This window comes from Pseudonaja textilis, chromosome 13 (assembly GCF_049901715.1).
Source record: "Pseudonaja textilis isolate UNSWEBS1 chromosome 13, rPseTex1.2, whole genome shotgun sequence".
Lineage (NCBI taxonomy): Eukaryota > Metazoa > Chordata > Lepidosauria > Squamata > Elapidae > Pseudonaja > Pseudonaja textilis.
The window spans coordinates 11,649,137-11,669,174 of NC_142002.1; the positions used below are offsets into that span (position 1 = coordinate 11,649,137).

The window sequence follows — 20,038 nt, forward strand, 5'->3', positions numbered from 1 at the left end:
GAGGGATCCTTGGTGCTCTCTGAGTTTGGTTATTTTCCTGAAGGTGTTTCACTTCCCAACTAGGTAACATCATCAGTGCTAGAAAGAGTGGAGTTTACTCTCTGTTTATATATGGTGGCTTTCTCTGTCAGTATCGCTGGGAGTGTTGTTGTTTTTTCTTGTTAGTTCCTTGATAAGGCTGTCATTTACTGTTTGATTGAGTTGGTGGTCCCAATACAGATCAACTTTGATGTGGATAAGCCAGAATTTTGTACTTATCTCATTCCCTGAACAGAAAGTGGTTTGGCTTATCCTCTTTGGATTTTACCATCTTATTTCTCCTGAAGTTGTGGACCAGGTTTCAGTTGAAATATTTTATTTGCCTAAGGGAAAAATATTAGACAATTTATAAAATTTGTATTAGCCATTAATGTTGAACCATAACAGCAAAACTCAAACCTCCATATTCAAGACAGTTTACCTAAACCAAAGTCAGCTTTCTAATGACGGGTTTGAGAATTTCCCAGGCAGTCTGTCTTTCCAAACTTAAGATGGATGAACCTTAGATTAGTCAGGCCCTGCCCAGCAGTTTTTAAAAGACATTTAAACTTGCCTTCTATCTTCCCACGGATATTCTCCAAATACATAGCCACTTTGTCCAATCTTTATTCAAATGTAGCATTCCTATCGTAGTGGGAATGTCTTCACACATTGTGACTGCGTGGAAAGAATGGTGGTTGTGGTTGTTACTGCTTGATAATCCCATAGTAATCTTTTCTATTCACATGGTGTATCCAGCCCCTGTCTTTTTCTCTCTCCCCTTTTCCTTTTAAAAAAGCTTGCCACATTTCACCTACACACAAAATGAACCACCAGCTGCCAAAAACATTGGCTGGTTCAGAAGGGAGTCATGAGCATTTCCATGCCTAATTCCTGGTAGAAACAATCACTGCCTCAGACAATAAACATTTTCTGCTCCATAAATCTGATGGAAGGCAGTGTATGTGTGTAAGTGATAGATCAACAAACATGCCAACCCTCCCTCCACAAAAACGCTATCAGTTTATGAGCAGCTTTTGCAGTATTCCTGGAATCCTAAATGGAAAGGAGAGAATCCCCAAAGGGCTTATAAATGTAGAGAGCATTTGTCTGGCAGAGCCAAGGCTCATGATTTGAGCTAAAGGAATCGGAGAGCAGATGATCCAATAGACCATCTCTCCTTCCCAGAGCTCGGAGGGTTCAGCTGATGATTTGCTTAATCGTGGTGCATGGAATAAACACAATTACCTGGGTTCACACAGCCCATTTGAACCTGAAATGTTTGTAGGTAGCCATATGGAAGGCAATGAAGGAGGTTGAAATGGGAACAGAGAACAAGTTAAATGGGGCCAGTGAAAGGAATAACTCTTGGGGAACCATGGGCTCTTTTTCCCACTGTAGGTTTTTCTTCCCCACTGTAGGTTTTGGGGTCTTTAGAGGAGCAGCAATGCCACTAGTTTGCAAGAGCCGTGGTGGCGCAGTGGTTAGAATGCAGCATGGCAGGCTAACTCACGGCACACTGCCAGCAGTTCGATTCTGACTGGCTCAGTGTTGACTCAGCCTTCCATCCTTCCAAGGTCAGTCAAATGAGGACCCAGATTGTTGGGGGCAAGAGGCTGACTCTGTAAACCACTTAGAGATGGTCGTAAAGCACTATGAAGCAGTATATAAGTCTAAGTGTTATTGCTATTTCTAATTCATATTCACCATTTCAGAGATTAAAAAGAAAACCTCCCTCTTTGGTTATCATCTTACATGACTGCAAACCTCTGCCTTGAAGAACAGCTGGGGTGAGAACAATCAATCAGTGGAACTGCTTACCTCCAGAAGTTCTGGACCTTCCATCACTGGAGGTTTTTAAGAAGCAATTGGACATCCATTTGTCTGACATAGTATAGGGTTTCCTGCTTGAGGAAGGGGTTGGACTAGAAGACCTCCAAGGTCCCTACCCTTATTCTGTTATTCTGTTAATTCCCCAAATAGGGTCACGCCACCTTTAGGGGATAGTGATTTCCTTGGGAATCGAGGGTGTCTGTGCAGCACATCTAAAAAAAAAATGGGCAGGGTTTGAAACACACCCTCGTTGCCACTATCCTGACTTTTCCGACCACACCTTGCAGACATCCCTGATGTGAACGAAGAAAGAAGAAAACAACTATGGCCAAATTAAAAATGTGCAACCAAGGTATCACAACCTAGGCACCACGCCTGCCTCGGAGGCTACATCTCAGTGAAAAAAAGCAGCCAAGCAGCCTGGGTTGGCAGCCCTGATTGGCTCCATCTCAGTTCAGACCCGGCTGAGGACGTGGTGCGAAAGCAGCAGAATCTCTCCCTTGGTCACTTGCTGAAAATTGGCAGCCCGAATGGAGAGGGTTGCCGAAGCGATCTTGGGGTGGGGAGGGTGGATTGTCTACCCTCGGCAAGCTGCGCACACTTGATTTATAATCAAGAAATATGCAGTCGGTCACTCCGGGCGAGGAGGGGAGCAGCATCTGGAGGGCTACCTTGAGCAGCACGCATTTCTCAGACCCATGATGATGATTGTTACTGCCTCTTTTGCAGCCCAGAAACAATAGCTGGGTTCTCTAGTAGTCTGTACCCTGTAGAGAATTACTGAAATAAAGTCATGTGACGTGCTCAGAGGGTGTGTTTCCAATTATTGCACTTGAGTCTTTCTGCCAGGCCGGCGAAGACAAACAGCCTTCTGAAGGAGTCTGATTTTTTTCAGCTTCGTTGTAAGTCTCTTTTAACGTTTTCATATATTTTTTTAGAAAAGAGGGGTTAGGGATCCTTTCCTTTGCCCATCCATACAGCAATGCTGCCCCTGTTTTCTCTGATAGAAAACGGTCGGATGGGCGGGGGGGGAACCTATCGACTGGATGCTTTTAAGACGCATCTGATGCTTTCCATTGAATCGTCGGAGGAGGGAAAGGATCAAAACGCAGAGAGGGTGCCAAGCCCATCGGAATTAGATGCGAAGAGGTTGCATTGCATCGCTTTGAGCCAATCGGCGGAAAACCCTCGTGCTCTAAGGCTCTAAGGGATCTAAGGCTTCCCGCAGCTTCGTACACTCTCCGGCATTTGGCCTGAGGCTGTGGGCGCAGAAACAGTTTTTACGCCTTTGAAAGAGGGGCTCCGTTTCGGCCCCTCCAAATGGGGAACCAAATGGGGTCTTTTTCCTGGCGCGTCGTTTATTGTATTTACTACTTGCACGGAACAAAACAGGTTGGGGAGATTTAGCACGAAAACGAGGGAGGAGGAAGAGCGAAAAGGGGTGGGGGGGAGAGAAAGAGAGAGATCAGCCAACCAGTTAACATTTGGTTTGGATTACCAAAACAAGGCAAGAGAGCTTTGTTCCTGGCAGGCCAAGGGGGACAGGAAAAAGAGAACGAAATGCAGCGAAGTGGGACACGCTGTGATGGTCGGTAGAGTCTAAAACGTTGCTTATGGGTCAGGTGGGCTTCTCCCACTTTTTGGGAAGCATCAGGTTTGTTCACAACTGGACCCTTTGGTTCTTTGGGCCTCGTGGTACGTGCATGTCTGCAGATTTGTGAAGGGGGTGTAATAGCATGAGATGGATTGTTTTTTCATCCTCCGTTTAAAAGCTAGATTCTCCCCACTCCATGTAGCAACCCAGTGAAATATTTTAATTTGGTGTTAGACCAGCCCAAAGGATGGTTTGGGGTGGGTTTTTTTTGTCAGCCCACCTCAACTTGTTGGATGAAGAAGTTTTCCAAGCCAAGTCATTAGGAAGAAAAGGATTTTACTCCATCTAAATATATGCTTTTTGGCTTCTCTTCTGCTCTTATCCTGCATCCCTCTTTTCTTCTGTATCATTTGATCTTCACTTTTTTTCCTTTCCCGCCAAACCCATTGATCCCCCCCCCCCCAAATTCCTTTCATCACCTATTAAGATCTTCTTGGAAAGAGGGACTGAATACAGTTGAAGAAAATGGCTGGGGGACTTCAATACAAGGTTATTTTTCCCCTACATACTCCACTTGTAGATAATTCTGTAGCTTTGATTTGTAATGAGATGGACTTAATTTATTATTTGAGGTATGATTTTTATAAATTATTTATTTTATGAATCATGACTTTATTATTTTTTATTTTGATTTGATTTACCTATCAAAGGGATTTGATATGATATGATATGATTTTATGATCAGAGGGATTTATTTCTATTTGCAATATGCTGTCTTTTTAAAAACCTGAATGTAGGATATAGAGATGATCTGTATATTTAGCAAAGATTACAGGAGGCGACAGATCCAGTTTTGCTACACAAAGCTGTCTTCTGTTGATTTGGTTTCTTCAATGTTATATGGAAAATTTTTATAATAGGGAACCCACCCCATACATATTGTGATTCTCCAAACATAAGAAAATTTCCAAAAGGCAAGTAGAGAAATCTCTTTTATTTTGACATATAAAGTTGGATTTTGAAGTTTATTCAAACTTCTCCATCCAAAAATCCTGCAATTATAGCATTTTTGACAGATGGCCATCTAGTCTTTGTTTGTGTTTCTCCAATGACTATGAGCACACAACTTCCCCAGGCCATCTGTTTCAGTGCTGAACACTGAACTTGGAAACCAATTCACACAACACATGAAGCCCACTAAGAAAGTTAACATGAATGTGTATGCTTTCAGTCTTTAACTATCCACCCAAAATTCACATGGCTTTTAAATCATTCTCCACATCTTTTTTTTAAGGGTAGAATCCCATCTGGAAAGACCAACCCAGAAAGACCAAAACATTTACCGCTATACCATCAGGAACTTGAAGCAAAAGAAAAACCGTAGTTTTCAAGTTCTGGTCTGTATGAAATGGAAAAGACTGGTTAGCTTCTGGTTTAATGTCATGTTTGAACCCAGAAAATGGCTTAATCCTTCAACAAAGCTAAACAAGTTGCATGAATGGGGTTTTGATTCAGGGAGTTGGGGTAGAAAAAAATAACAACTATTATCAACGTGATACCTTATGACTTGCCGCTTTGGAACTGAGAGGCTCTTGTCTTTAATCTAGAGGGGGGTGATTTAGAAAGATGGAAACGTTTTTCTGATGAGTTTCTTTTTCTCATTCCATCTGGATCTTCTGTTGCAGGCACTGGAGAAAGTAAAATAACCAGCATGACCAATTGATCACCATTTCCTGGGTCTCCAACGATGGAACGGCACAATAGCGCCAAGGGGAGGAAATCCAAAACGCTGCGCTCCATTTCCCGGTCGCTCATCCTCTGCAACGGCAAGACCAGCGATGATGGCTCGAGCCCAGATGATAAATATGCCAACCCTTTTGAGAGCCAAGCCAGCTGGAGTCAGAAAGAACCATGCCCTCAACTCCCCCTGGCGTGCTCCTCGCCTAGCCAAGACACCACATCTGATCCTCTTGTGATTGCCAGCATGGTGCAGCTGAGGACCAATGCCAGTGAAAGCTGTAAGAACATGAAGAGAAAGTTCTTTATCAAGGTAGGAAGAAGATCCGTGCCTCTGTTTGCCTGGCATTTGCAATGCTTGGATAGCAATAGCAATAGCCCTTAGATTTATATACCACTTCACAGTGCTTTTATAGCCCTCTCTAAGTGGTTTACAGAGTCAGCCTATTGCCCCTAACAATCTGGTTCCTCATTTTACCCACCTTGGAAAGATGGAAGGCTGAGTCAACCTTGAGCCTGGAGAGATTTGTACTCCAAATTGCAGTCAGCAGAAGTAGCCTGCAGTACTGCATTCTGGCCACTGCGCCACTGCAGCTCTGAATGAGGGGGTTCTCTTTCTTTCCCCATCTATCACACGTGAGCTGCCTTCCAAACATGGGAATCTGGTGGTGGGGATTGCATTTCAACCAGCAGCACAGATGATATACCCAGGATGTTGCATCCCTATCGGGTTCTTTCAACTTGGAAGGGAACAAGACAATGGCTGTGAGGAAAAGCTGTTGCAATAGCACATGCAACAGAGGAAGCTGGGCTCTGGGCAAAGAGTTTCTCAGCCAGTTCTGTGGTCCATGGCGTTGTCCACAGCATTGGTCATCAGAGCTGAAGATGTTGGAAGCTGTAGCCCAACCTACCTAGCAGGTACAAAGTAATGGAAGCTGGATGGGCAGGCTTTCAAGTTTCTTCATGTCTCCCCAACCAGGACAACTGCATTTGGAAGCTCTGCATTGCGACCGGGAATACGGGGCTGGGAATCCAAGTCTGCAGGACTTCCAATGGCTCTGCTTTTGGTAAAGAGTTCATGGTCAGCCACATGATTGACGGGGGAGCTGCTCAGAGGTATGTTACAAAATTCCACTAGGAAGCCACATAATCATACCTATTTAGCTCTTCGGTGGTGATTCTAACGATGAAGACATTGAAATGTATACCCTGCCTTCCTACTTACCTAAGAAATGAAAATGATTTAATTCAGGAGGGAGATAATAACAAACTTCACATTTCAGAAGAATTGTTTCCTGAATGATAAAGAAAACTGTACTCTTTTGACCCATGGGAGCAGGACAAGAAGCAATAGATGGAAACTAGTCAAGGAGAGAACCAACCTAGAACTGAGGAGAAATTTCCTAATGGTTAGAACAATTAATCCATGGAACGACTTGCCTCCAGAAATTGTGGGAGCTCCAATACTGGAGGTTTTTAAAAAGAGGCTGGGCAGTCATTTGTCTGAATTGGCATAGGATGTCCTGCTTGAGCAGGACTAGAAGACCTCCAAGGCCCCTTCCAACTCTGTTATTATGTTAACAGTGTGTAGAAAGTATTGCAGGGAGGATGCCAGGAAAAATTTCTCCAGAAATAATCTTGTGGTCTCCCCTTTGCTGGAGGCATTAGAAAAGAGGTTGAAATAGGTTACCTGTCCAGGATGTTGCAGCTTACACCTAATCCTATAGATCCTGCACTCCGTAGGAAGATAGACTATATAGCCACTTTCTGTAAAAATTGTGCAGCAAATCAGATAGTGAGGGAACTGTATAAGCAGGCTATTTTCTTATGCATATTATTCAGCAGAGATATACAGTGTAATTATATAAATAGGCTGCAGTTCTCCCTTTCTGCAGTTAACCTTGTAAGTTTGTATGTCTCATCTCAATGAACAGATTGAGGAGGTCTTTATCATAGATAGCCTTCCTCCCCCATTCAAGCTGTTACCCAAGAAAGGAAATTGGTATTTCAATTTGCTTTTTCCATGGAAGCACCATCCTCTTTCATAGAGCTCCACTACACCAACAGAGAAATCAGAATATTCGTAAACATTCTATGATTTCTCAATGACTTAAGCCAAGGGTATATATAACAAAGAATAAATAAATACATGAAGTGCTTCATTATCACATGTTCCTTCCTATGACTTCAAGCTAGTTACAAACAAAATCAGAATCATTTGAGGTTTCTGTTTTCCTTACTGGACCTACATAAGAAGTCCATTAAATGATTTTATGAGAAGTAATTTAAAAAAGCAAATTCTATTTACTGGATGTACCCAAGAGGTCTGTTAAAGTTCTGAAAAATTTGGGGTCAAAAACAAGATTAATAGGAAACAAGTTCTGGAACTATATTTAGAGGGGTCAAAATGTAAGACTGTCAAAAGTTCATGGAAGGAATGCAAGCCTGGCTTATTTGACCAGGTTTAAAATTAAAGAAAAATAGTTTTATCTGGTTTCCCTTACTGAATTTTTGCTGATAAAGGAAAAATGATGAAATGTTTAGATTTTTAATTAAGAGATGAGTTATGGGATGAAGAGAGTAATGTTATAAAATATTTTTTATTCCTTCCTTCCCTTTTTCCTTTTGTAGTTGCTATTAATTTTTATTCTTTCTATTTGTAATTCTTAATAAAATTACTTGAGAAAACAAATAAGAATCAGAAGCTGGCTTATTAGTCCCCCTAAACATTCCTAGGCTGTGATCTGAGAGCAATGTTTGCTCAAAAATAATTTGGCCACTGTCTTGTGGTTTGCAAATGCTAATATGACCTGAACAGAAGCAACAGCAGCTCAAAAGGCAGGGATCCCCTTTGAAGCAGCTGCAGAGAGCTGATGACACTTGTTCACAATCCCGCAGGCCTATTGTTGTCTTTTCTTTTTCTTTTCTTTTCAAGGGATGGTCGTTTAAGCCCCGGTGATGAGCTTTTAACAGTCAACGGGCAACCCCTTAAAGATCTCTCCAGCAAAGAGGCTGAATCGCTCATCCAGTCTGCCAGAGGCTTGGTCAATTTAGTGATTGCTAATAAGGTAAGAGGAATAGATGAGACCTCTCTGTTCCAATAAAGGAGAATATTTGTAGCTCAGGGTTGACATGAGGGGGTCTCTGGTGCTCTTTGAGATTGGTTGCTTTCTTGCAGGCGTTTCACTACCCAACCTAGGTAACATCATCAGTCCTAGCTACTTCTCTTGTTCCACTCAGGGCTGGCTGTAGGCTTCTGAAATGAGGTCTCTTTTCACTTTGCCCATTTGCCCATTGTTTCTGCTATCCAAAAGGGCGGGATAGGTCAAGGGGTTCTTTCTTCTCTCTAGAACAAGGGTTGCCAACCCCTGTTCCATGGGGGTGGGGCATAGGATGTCAGAAAGCGGGCTGCTCAAACAAACAAAGCCCCATCCATAGGATGCAGGCAGCATGTGAAACTATGCTCCTTCCGGTCTGCTGAAAAACCTCTCTCCATGGAACTGGTCCCTGGTGCCCAAAAGGTTGGGGGCCACTGCTCTAGAAGAAGGAAAACAGGTCAGAGAATGGCAAGACCAAAGAGTTCTGATACTTAGGAACACCCCTAACCCTCTTAAGATATTTAGGAGCACCCCTAGTGTATTTGGCAGGTGCCAAGAGTGCTGATTCTTATAGAATGCAAAGCTGTAGGGGTTGCATCTATATTCAGGTCAAAAAATCCAAAGCGTTTCCATTTCCCCCTCCCTGGGCTGGCACACCACCTGTGCTTTTAGCCGTCAAATAGCTAATAGGATTCCAAGAGGCACAACTTTCCTTCCTGCTACATCAACCTCTTGGGAGGAAGCTTCTCCAGTTTACATTTTACCTGCCCTGCAATAGAGGAGCAGCTCCAGAAGAAAAATAGTCAAAGTATTCATTCAGTCATCCTGGAAGATTAACAGCAATATTCAGCTGATTTAACGAAGACGCCATCTGCTGTAGGAGAAAGGAACTCAGGAATGCTCTATGACGAGGGAACACGTCCAGGCTTTGGAAGAACTAATCCTAAATGTACGTCACAGCCACAAGTAACATTTGTTCTCCTCTCTGATCTTCCTGCAAATGACTGGTGAAAGACTGGGCTGAAGCAACCTGTGTTCCTTCTGGCTACTATTGATGATATCCACTCATTTACTCAAGCCACAGCTTAAAATACATACAGTTGTGCCTATTCCCACTTCAGGCTATACAGCATTTAACTAGCCCTGATGATGTTACCTAGTTTGGGTAATGAAACATTTGCAAGAAAACAAGCAAGCTTAGAAGGTACCAAAGCACCCCCCAGGATTTAAGTACTTGCCGGTTGGATGTCTTCCTTGTCAGTGTTACCTGTTACTGATATTAAATCTGCAATTTCCTACAGGGCAGGGCTGCATCAATGATGGGCCTAGATTTTTTGCAGTGTGCTTGCACCATCTTGTTCATAGCCTTCCAATTTGCCAAGACCTTTTGTGAAACTTACATTTGTATAAGGCCCAACTGATACAGAAACTTGTTTGTGTCTGCAACGGGCTCTGAACCTCATTGGTCCAAACAGCATCTTTCACACACAAAGGCTTAATATTAGATTCTGCCCATTAAGAGCTCCTTGCCTGGATATGACTGAGAAGTGGGGAGGGCTTCCATCTTTTCTCCTGCTACCAGTTAGCTCCGTGTTTTCCCTCAGCGCTGGCTGGGGAATTCTGGGAGTTGAAGTCCATACATCTTCAAGTTGCCACATTTGAAAAAAAACCTTGATTTAGTTTAAAAGGGATGGTTTACATTTTAAGCTAATGCCAGGGAAGGGGTGAATTTTGACACAAACATACAGCCAGCTTTTGAATCATTGCAGAGACTTAAATGTTGTGCATTTCCTCCCCAATTTCTCCCAGGAATCATCCAGTTGTCCTCATAAGGAGCAGCCTCCTAAACATGACCTGCCAAATGGATCCGTTCTGCAGACCAAAGCCAAATGCCAGCGGACTCGCAGCAATTCAGCCAGTAAGTTTCTGCTATGTCCAGATGCATGCACTGTTATCATTCCTAGGGGACTGGAGACAAAACATACGATGAACAGTTGCAGGAACTGGGCCTAGCTAATCTAGTGAAGAGAAGGACCAGGGGAGACAGGAGAGCAGTCTTCCAATATTTGAGAGGCTGCCCCAGAGAGGAGGAAGGGGTCAGGCTATTTTCTAAAGCACCTGAAGGCCAGACAAGGAACAATGGATGGAAACTGAACAAGGAGAGATTTAACCTGGAAATAAGGAGAAACTTTCTGACAGTGAGAACAATCAACCCATGGAACAGAAGTTGCCTTCGGAAGTTGTGGGAGCTTCATCACTTGAGACTTTCAAGAAGAGATTGGACTGCCATCTGTTAGAAATGGTGTAGGATCTCCTCCTTGGGCAGGGGGTTGGACTAGATGACCTACAAGGTCCCTTTCAACTCTGTAAATCTGTAATGAACTCAGGGAAGTCAGGACTCTGAGGCTTTGTTCAACTTCTAGAGATCCTTTATTGAGTATATCATGTTGGTACTTAGAAAGGTGAAGCTAGCTCTAAATTATTCCCACACTTAGGGATAGTTAAAAGAATAAGATCTCCCCATCCCATCCTTTGTCTCTGGTCACATGGCCCAATCAGTCCAGGTGTAGATTCCCACTCAACTTCAACAGGTGTCCGTTCACATGACCTTGGTTCTCATGCTGGCTGGTAGAAGTTGTGGCTAGACGGCTAAGGCACCATATCCCTGAGTCCCCCCCATTCTCCTCCCTCCCCTTGAATGGCAAACAAGGAACGAACCAGAAGTAAATATGGCTTCAGCTGAAGTAGTTTTGCAAGTTGACATGCGCATGTGTATAATACACACTTGACATGGATTCAGCCTTGCTGCACAACGGGTAGCAGTCTACTGAGTCCCATTTTGGAGATGATGATGATGATAATAAAGGGAAGGAGAACCTTGCAGGTGCCTATTAAAGATGGTGAAGTGTAAATGTTCTGGAAAGAAATGCAACTGCGTTGTTCATCCCTACCATGCTTAAAACTGCAGGGCGAGAGTGGGTTTTAGGAGAAGCCTTTCTATTCTGCCACCTCTTACTATATTCAGCAGCACAGTATCAGCAGTAGAGTCCTTCAAGTTTTGGGGTTCTATAATCTCCAGGGACTTGAAATAGACACCCAACAATAGAACCATCATTAAAAAGACACAACAAAGAATGTCTTCCTGCATCCACTCAGGAAGCTCAAACTATCCCAGAAGCTACTGATAAAGAGTTTTATAGAAGAATTATTGAGTCTTATTATTTGTACTTCTGTAATGATCTGGTTTGGTACAGCAACCAACAGGCACAGACTCCCAATGGACAGTTTGGACTGCAGAAAGAACAACTGCAACCACCCTGATTTCTGTGGAAGACCTGTATATTGCGTGGTCAGAAGGGGAGGAGGCTGAGAAAATACCTGCAGTCTCCTCACATCCTGGACATAAACTGTTTCAACTCTTCCCCTCGAGATGGCGCTACAGGGCATTGCAGGCCAACACAGTTGGACACAGAGAAAGGTGCTTTTTTTTCAAGAGGCAATGTTCTGGTTTTTCTTTCCAGACGTTTCACTTCTCATCCAAGAAGCTTCTTCAGCTCTGGATGAGAAGATTCTTAGATGAGAAGCAAAACGACTTCAAAGAAAAGAGAAAGTCCAGTTGCCTCTTGAAAAAACAAAACCACCTTTGGGACAACCATTGTTATAGGTGTTAAACTACTTGAAACAACCATGACCTGGACGACTGAGAATTTAAACATGGGACAGTTTCTCTCCCCTCATGCCACCCATTCTGCTGAACACTTAATTCGCACAATATTGTCTGTATATGTTTACCCATGTAGTATGACTGCAGTAATATTATTATTTATCCTTATTGTCTTCTTTACTACCTCTTCCTATGGGATGATGATGAAGATGAAGATTCTGTTGCTTGCATGTATACTGAGAGCTTCTGCACCGGGGACAAATTCCTTGCATGTCTAATCTCACTTGGCCAAATAAAGTATCCAATTCAATTCAGTTTGCTTTTTCTTTCCCCTTAAGGTGCTAGTCCGTACTGGATAGGAGATGTTGATAGTTCTGTGGTCAAAAAGTCAACCTCTCGGTACAGACAGTCCCTTTATAGCAACAGAAAGTCATTCTCTCAACAGCTGGAGAATGCAGCAGGAAAAGCAGCTGTCAAGGTAAGAGGGAAAAGGAAACCCACCAGACTATAGTGCCCTATGCATGGAACAGCCAAGAAACGACAATACAGATGGAATGCAGCTTTCAGGCCAAACGTTTCCTTCCTTGTTACGCCTCCAAAACTAGCATCTAATGCTTCCCTACAACAAAACAGCCTGTTTTCCAAAAGTCCTTGAGCTCAGAAGAATGAGGTCACTTCCATGCACTAAGGAGAACATCACCTGCATCTCCGAATGATGTTTGTTCTACCTTTCCTTACCAGCTGTGTCCCTGGAGGATTGTAAATCAGTGAAATGCACATGCTGCTCTGTTTGTAGAGTCGGTTAGAACTGTTTAGTTGCTGGATGAGCAAGTTAGGACTGAAATAGGATTGAAATGGAGGTGGCCTTTAGGAATTCTCCACCACAAAAATTGGGTGGATACTTTCCCCCACCCCCGAATTTATCCAGGGAATTTACCCAGGGATTTTTCTAGCAGTTTTTCAAGGGCAGGAGATATCTCTAACTTCCTGGGAGACTGGTGGGAGAGTGATTCATGTTCAATTGAAGATAATTTGTTATGCACTGTGTTTTTGCATTGATATAATTAGGAAGTGGCCATTAATACACATCCCTGGGCAACTACCTAATTAAATAAACGCAAGAACAGAACCCTCCAGCCATGAGAGTTTCACTCCAAGGAAATTCTCCTTCTCTAAAAGCAAATTCTCTTGTCATCTGTTGAATGATAAAAAAAAAGGGGAGGGGGAGAAAGAGGCAGGATTCAATTCCCTGCAGGACACTAACAAAGGACATGTTGATGCAATACAGTCATTTGGAGCCTGATTGTAGATTATAACTTCTATACAATCATCACTGATTATGAAGAATAATGAAAGCTATATTACCAGCATCTAATTCGCCACTCCATTGTAGGCAAAAATTGTTACAAGTTAAATGAAAATATCTTTTTTAAAAAAATTATCCAGTATGATATTAACCTTTCCTTGTTGTTTGTTTCAACTGTAGCCTCTTTCCAGGTCATCTCGCTCACTAAGTTCCGCCCACCTCATGTCCACATCTTCAGGTTTACAGGCCTCTATGATCTCCAACATTGTCTTAATGAAAGGTCAAGGGAAGGTGAGCTGTTTGCTTTGTTATTGGTCTTTCCTTGGATAATATATAAGGAACTCTGGGACAGAAAAAGTGGTCTGGAGTCAACATTTTAAAACTCCATTCTTCCTTTCAGGAAGAGATGGGTCTACAGCAATGTTTCTCAACCTGGGCTACTTGAAGACCTGTAGACTTCAACTCCCAGAATTCCCCATCCATGTGACAGAGGAATTCTGGGAGTCCAAGTCCACATGTCTTCAAGTGGTCAAGGTTGAGAAACATGGGCCTGGAGAATTGCGTCATGTACTAGAAGATTTCATTTCTGTTTAAAATTTCAAGATTGCTCTTCCATCCTAACAGATCAGGATCTCAGTGCAATAATAGCAGTATTATATCACTATCCTTATTGTTCCTGAAAAGGCATAAACAGTAACCTTCCAAAAATGGACCTTCACTTTGCGCATGCTTCTGCAATTGGCTACCAATTCTGGGATGAATTAGACCTTTCCTCCATTCCAAAATAAAAGTCCATTCTAATTATAAACAGGAAGCAAGAAGTTCTTTTTTCCCTCATAGATTTTAAGTATCATTGAGACACAAAACGTGAGGAATTTGAATGATTTTTAACTTGAATGCATGGAAAACCATCGTGAACCAACAGGAATGTTGATCCATCCATAGCTGATTAAGAATAAATTGCCAGTGCCTTTTAGAGTTGAGGGCCAATAAAAACATTTTTTCCCTCCAAGACCTTTTTACAAATAAAAAAAGTGTTTTGATTGCTTGTTGAAGCAGTTAGTCAAAGGAGCAGGTGATTAATCGAGTAAAATGCCCCCTCTGTTCACTCTCATTAGGGACTGGGTTTCAGCATTGTGGGTGGCCAGGACAGCATTTATGGTCCCATTGGCATCTATGTGAAGACTATCTTTCCTGGAGGAGCAGCTGCTGCAGATGGAAGGTTACAGGAAGGTAGGATAACATTGTTCCTGCACTTTGAATTAGTTGTAAAGGTTCCAACTAATGAACCCAACCAATGCAGCACTTCGAGATTTGCAACTTTCTCAAAGAACTGCTTTATTGAGTTTAGTTGGAACTAGACAGATTGGCTTACACAAGGGAGGTTGTGTAAACACCTGAAGCATCTATCTTGGGGGGGGGAAATTAGTGGCTTTAGTGGGTTTGATCTTATGTATGGCTATCCAATGGGGAAAATGTATGTGTGTGTGGAATGGTGGTTGAACTTGGCTGGTGAAATGTTGATGAAATGTTGGTGCCAAAAACTAGCTAATAAAATGGTTTGTTTTGATGTAACAGGAGATGAAATCCTAGAATTGAATGGAGAATCAATGCATGGACTCACACACCATGAAGCTTTGCAGAAATTTAAGGTTATGGCCCTATGTAATGCTCTCCTGTAGGAATTCTCTTTTTCCTCCTCTTTCTCCTCCCTTCTGTTGTCCTTCCCCTTCCCCTGCTCCCCTTCTCTTTCATGTATTCCTCCTCCTCCTCTTGTCCTTTCCCTTCCCTGCTAGTCCTTCCCCTTCTCTTTCATGTGTTCCTTCTCTTCCTCTTCCTCCTCCTCTTGTCCTTTCCCTTCCCTGCTTGTCCTTTCCCTTTCATGTGTCCCTCCCCTTCCATGTTCTCCTCTTCCTCTCACAATGCTTCCTTCTTTCTAGCAGGCCAAGAAGGGTCTCCTCACCCTCACGGTTCGGACAAGCTTCAGCACTCCATCTTCTGCCACCAACTATTTATCATCTCACCTTTGTCGTTCTCTGAGTACCAGTATGTGCATCACCAAGGAGAACAGCTCCTTTGGGTCAGAAAGCACCACGGTGTTTCCTCTGAATACCATGAACCCCAATGACAGGATCATGATGGAAGTTTCCTTAAATAAAGGTGAGCAGTAAATATAGCAACTCCCCCCATCCACCCACTGCCAACCCACCCACCCCCGAAAATGTTTCCAGAATAGACTCGGCTCAAATATATTATCAGTCTGAGCCTTTTCCCCACCTTCTTTTTTTGGTGATGCTGTGTCAGAAATTCCTTCTGGTTTGGAAGGAGTTGAGAGAGCAATCATTCTACAATAATGACTGGGTTCACACATATATATATACATATATGTATGTTTTCTTAAGTTTTCACAGGCAATCTATATGTATGGTATTCAGCTTTGTTCGGGTATTTTCCCATGTCATTATAGTGTTAGTTGATGAACACAATACAGAAGCCTGATGATGGCAGATGAGATTCTGCCGAAACGTTGCTACAACTTTAAAAGCACAATATCTTGTTTGGCTAGCTATTCTGGCTTACAGACCAATTTTAATGTCTTAATACGTGTGTACTACTCTGGCAGGTGAAATCATGATAAAACAAACCACAGCTTAGCACAAGATGTGGGCCAAGCTACCAGGTATGCATGCAGAGATCCTGAATGGTTGAGGATAGAAGCAAGCCTAATGCTCCATACTGACCCAGAGCGAGTGTATAGGGAAATGGTGCATTTCTTATTCATTTGGCTAGCTCATTTCCTCTTTGTTTTTTCATATCGTCCTGATGTATTTTCCACAGAGGCTGGCGTGGGCTTAGGCATTGGCTTGTGCAGCATTCCTTATTCCCGGTACATTTCAGGGATATTCATCCACACTCTTTCTCCTGGCTCTGTGGCTCACATGGATGGGAGGCTCAGGTATGTCGAGACCAAATAATTTTCAAAGCAATAATTTCCAAAACATTCACATCCCACTTTTTCAAAAGGTGAGAAGTTACATTGCCAAGTTTGATTGGTTACTCAAACACCAATCCAACTTTTCACTTGAAAAAAGAGCCATACCTTAAAATCGTTGGCAAATTCAATTCATCTACACACATTGCAAAAACTTTTTCTTTCTTTCTTTCTTTCTTTCTTTCTTTCTTTCTTTCTTTCTTTCTTTCTTTCTTTCTTTCTTTCTTTCTTTCCTTCCTTCCTTCCTTCCTTCCTTCCTTCCTTCCTTCCTTCCTTCCTTCCTTCCTCCCATCTGTCTGTCTTTCTATCTTTCTCTCTCTTTCTTTTCCTTCCCTTCCCTTTCCTTGCTTTCCTTTCTTTTCTTTCTTCTATAATTAAACTTGAAATGTCTCAGTATTGAATTTCTTCTGCCAAGTGAAAGACCAGGCTGCATCAAAAAAGAAACTGTAAGCACAACATAGCTGCTAAATTCTGGGCCAAGGCTCTGTTTCTTGCAAAGCAGAGCATCTGGAGAAAGTTTAGAGAAGTAAGTAAGATGAAACCAAGAACAGGAGCCTGCATATTCTTTCTCCATGCTATGAGTCAACCTTGGTCTAACCCTTTCTGTTCAAGCTGAACCTCCATTTGTTTTGTACTTCGATGAAACAGGGCAAGATTAGAGCTACCACATGCTGCAGAGAGATGTCTTTCTCTATTCCAGATTTGTTTTCTAAAATTTGCTGCCTCCTGAAAGAGAGAGAGGACTGCTTTTGATTTTCTTCACATAAAACATTTAAATATAGTGGGAGGTAGATTAGTATGTCATACGAGGACCCATATTGTCAGTGGCAATATGCTGACATTGTAAACTGCTCAGAAAGTGCTGTAAAGTACTATGAAGCAGCATATAAATCTAAATGCTATTGCTATATTAACACAGTGACCCAACCAACTGAGCCAGAAGGAGTTAATTTTTAGCCTTAGATAAAATAAATGCAAGAGGTGATTCTCAAATAAATAAGATATCCAGTAGTTGTTTCCAAAGCAATCAACAAGATTGGACCCCAACTTCACAAAAGCTACATGTCCCCTTTTATATCAAAATGAATGTGAGATAAAGAACTTGAAACATGTTGCCTTAATTTGCCTATAAATGGATTTCTCATTTGAATATAGAGGACAAGCTAGAATTCTTTGGGCTTCAGGCGTCTCTGTTTGAAATCATAAAGTAGCCAATAGAAATGACACAGGTAATGTTTCAGGTTTGCAAAACTATACTATGTTAACACTAGGGTTAACAATTGTTTTTTGTTTGTAATGGCAATCTTCTTGAAGAGGTGGAGATGAAATAGTGGAAATCAATGAGGCATCTGTTCAAACAATGACCCTCAGTGAAGTTCACGCTGTCCTAAGCCACTGCAATCCTGGCATTGTGCAAATTATCATTAGCAGGCATCCTGATCCACAGGTAAGATGGAAACTGAATGAAATTTATATATTTTAATGTTCCCAAAGCTCTGGGACCAAATAACCTTTCCCTCAAAGCCAAAACAACCTCCTACTCAAATTCCAAGATGACTTGTTCACAAAGTCTTTCTATTGTGGACAACTAAGTCAGGTCTGGGTTTCATCAGGCACCTCCTGAGGCCTATCTCCTTGCAAAGGTGTCTGCCACCATCTTTAGAACTTCTTGGCCATTCTCTTTCTTTCATTGTTTTGTCCCTTAAAGCAACCAGGTAACTTGATTCTTATTAGTTAAAATTAATATTGTGTAATTCAAAGCTGAAAGGGTAAAGATGCTTTGGAGTGCATCAGACATGCACGTAGCAATTCTGTGAAACTCCTTAAAGCAGCTGCATCTCTTTTCTGGCAAAAAGATGCAGGGGTTTTAAGAAGCTGTGTTTAAGAAGCCCTAATACTATGTTCTCTGTTTTTGGATCCAAAGTGCTGCATAGCTGTATATAAAATTTTCCAGACTTTGCCAAACTTTAAAGTTTTCATCTTGGTTTGGTGGTCTATTGCAGGTTTCTGAACAGCAGCTAAAGGATGCAATTTTCAATGCTATGGAAAGTAACAAGTTGGAAAGAGACAAATTCCATTGGAATGCAGAAGGTAAGGAATTCCCCTCAATTTAGATATAAAGAATTTGCCATCTTTTTAAAAAATATCCAACCAGGCCAAATCAGCTTAGAGACCCTTGTGGTCCATCACCTTGTTACCAGAAGTGGTACCCAGATACCACAGAGAGAGAAATAGATCTTCTAGGACAAAGGAGCAAGCAATAGTGAGCTGCAGTTTTAAAAATACAATCACGCAGTTCCCTCTATCTGGACCTAAACTGATTTAAGGGAATTTCTTCTTTGTCCTCACAGGAGGTAAAAGAGAGTTAGAACTTTCAGCATATAACAACCCTATTTTGTAACATAGCACCCTCTCCAGTTCATTCAAAACCAGAAAAATTGGATTGAAATGCATTTTCTTTGATAATATCATTGCATCATAATTCCGAGACTTTGAGACGTTCAGACCATAAAATAAGAAATGACTCCCATCCTGATAGAAATCATCAGCTTCACCTTCACCAAGAAAACCTTAATTCTTCTTTGAGCAATTGTAATAGAAATAAAAATTAAATATGGCCATTATTTTTATATTTGTAAAGCAGACATTAATTTTAATTGGAGTATAAGGTAAAATCAATGCCATATTGGAGAGTTATCAATAATGAGAAGGAGTTTAGATTCGTTCCTTGACAAACAATGATTTGTGGAGTGGTATGGTGGCCTAGAGGTGGAATTCTTGCCTCACAATTAGGAGGCTGTGAGTTCGATCCTAGATAAAGGCAGATGTTTTTCTCTCTCTGGGCACAATGAGAATATATCTGCTGAACAAAACTCTGCATTGGCAACAGGAAAGGCATCCGGGCAGTAAACACTCCACTCCATTTAATTGCCCAGACTCCACCCCGCAAGGGATTATGGGGTCATTAAAAGGAGATGGTGATAATACAGTGATTTGTGGAGATTTTTAAACTCTGAACTGCAGCTTCCCAGGTAATAACAACCTTCCTGTTTGGCCACACAAGTGGTCATGTGAGGCTACTGAAGTCCTTACACAAATCCCAGGCACTGTGGGGTGCACGGAGCTATTGATGAAGGTCTTTGGATTTTAGCCATTATCTCATATCTCTTCTCTGCAATGTTTGACTGTGCCGTGTTCTACTTTCAATGCAGGTGGCAGTTGGCTCAAGAAAGCTCCCTGTGAAAAATACTTGGAGAAGAATGACGCTCACCTCAGCCATCCTTCTCAAAAGCCAATGATCCGTTCCAGCAGCGACAGCAGTTACAACCCCAGGTCATCTTGTGGAAATGGCCTTCTTTATCAGTTGACCAATGGCCAAGGGAAAGAACATCATCTCGATGTAGCAATTACACAGCCACCGGGCTCCCGACATTCATTTTCTGAAGTGAGTTTGCGAAATGAGTCTTCCCCATCAGTGTCTCAAGACGTCGGTCCCCTTTCATCACACAGGACTAAAAAATGCACAGAGATCCTGGTTAGAAAACCGAGGTCATTCAAACCCAAGCCTCCACCAAGGAAGTATTTCAAACAGGATTGTCCTGATAATGAGCAGATGATCAGAGAGATGAAAGAGAGACCCAATCTGCATGAGGGTGAAGTCCCACCATCTTCAGACACCCAGGTAAGACAAGCTTCTGGTGGACAGAAGGGGCTAAAAAATGCCAAAAATGGAGAGAGAGACAACTGAGGAAGAACAGCTGTTGCCCATTGATGTATAAGGGCCAGGTTGTATCAT

At 42.1% G+C, this 20,038-nt stretch overlaps 1 protein-coding gene across 1 annotated transcript in view; it reads left to right on the top strand.

The window, feature by feature from the left end:
• Positions 1–3,390: 3,390 nt before the first annotated feature.
• IL16 (interleukin 16) overlaps positions 3,391–20,038 on the top strand; it is a 32,233-nt gene continuing 15,585 nt past the window's right edge. Inside the window, exons 1-14 of the mRNA XM_087941382.1 lie at positions 3,391–3,505; positions 5,131–5,495; positions 6,162–6,298; positions 8,118–8,250; positions 10,090–10,198; positions 12,283–12,422; positions 13,431–13,541; positions 14,369–14,483; positions 14,829–14,902; positions 15,191–15,410; positions 16,089–16,206; positions 17,557–17,689; positions 18,246–18,333; positions 19,455–19,924. Of these exons, the coding sequence (XP_087797508.1) occupies positions 5,193–5,495; positions 6,162–6,298; positions 8,118–8,250; positions 10,090–10,198; positions 12,283–12,422; positions 13,431–13,541; positions 14,369–14,483; positions 14,829–14,902; positions 15,191–15,410; positions 16,089–16,206; positions 17,557–17,689; positions 18,246–18,333; positions 19,455–19,924 (2,151 nt within the window). The 5' untranslated portion in view covers positions 3,391–3,505; positions 5,131–5,192. The remainder of the gene's footprint in view (positions 3,506–5,130; positions 5,496–6,161; positions 6,299–8,117; positions 8,251–10,089; positions 10,199–12,282; positions 12,423–13,430; positions 13,542–14,368; positions 14,484–14,828; positions 14,903–15,190; positions 15,411–16,088; positions 16,207–17,556; positions 17,690–18,245; positions 18,334–19,454; positions 19,925–20,038) is intronic.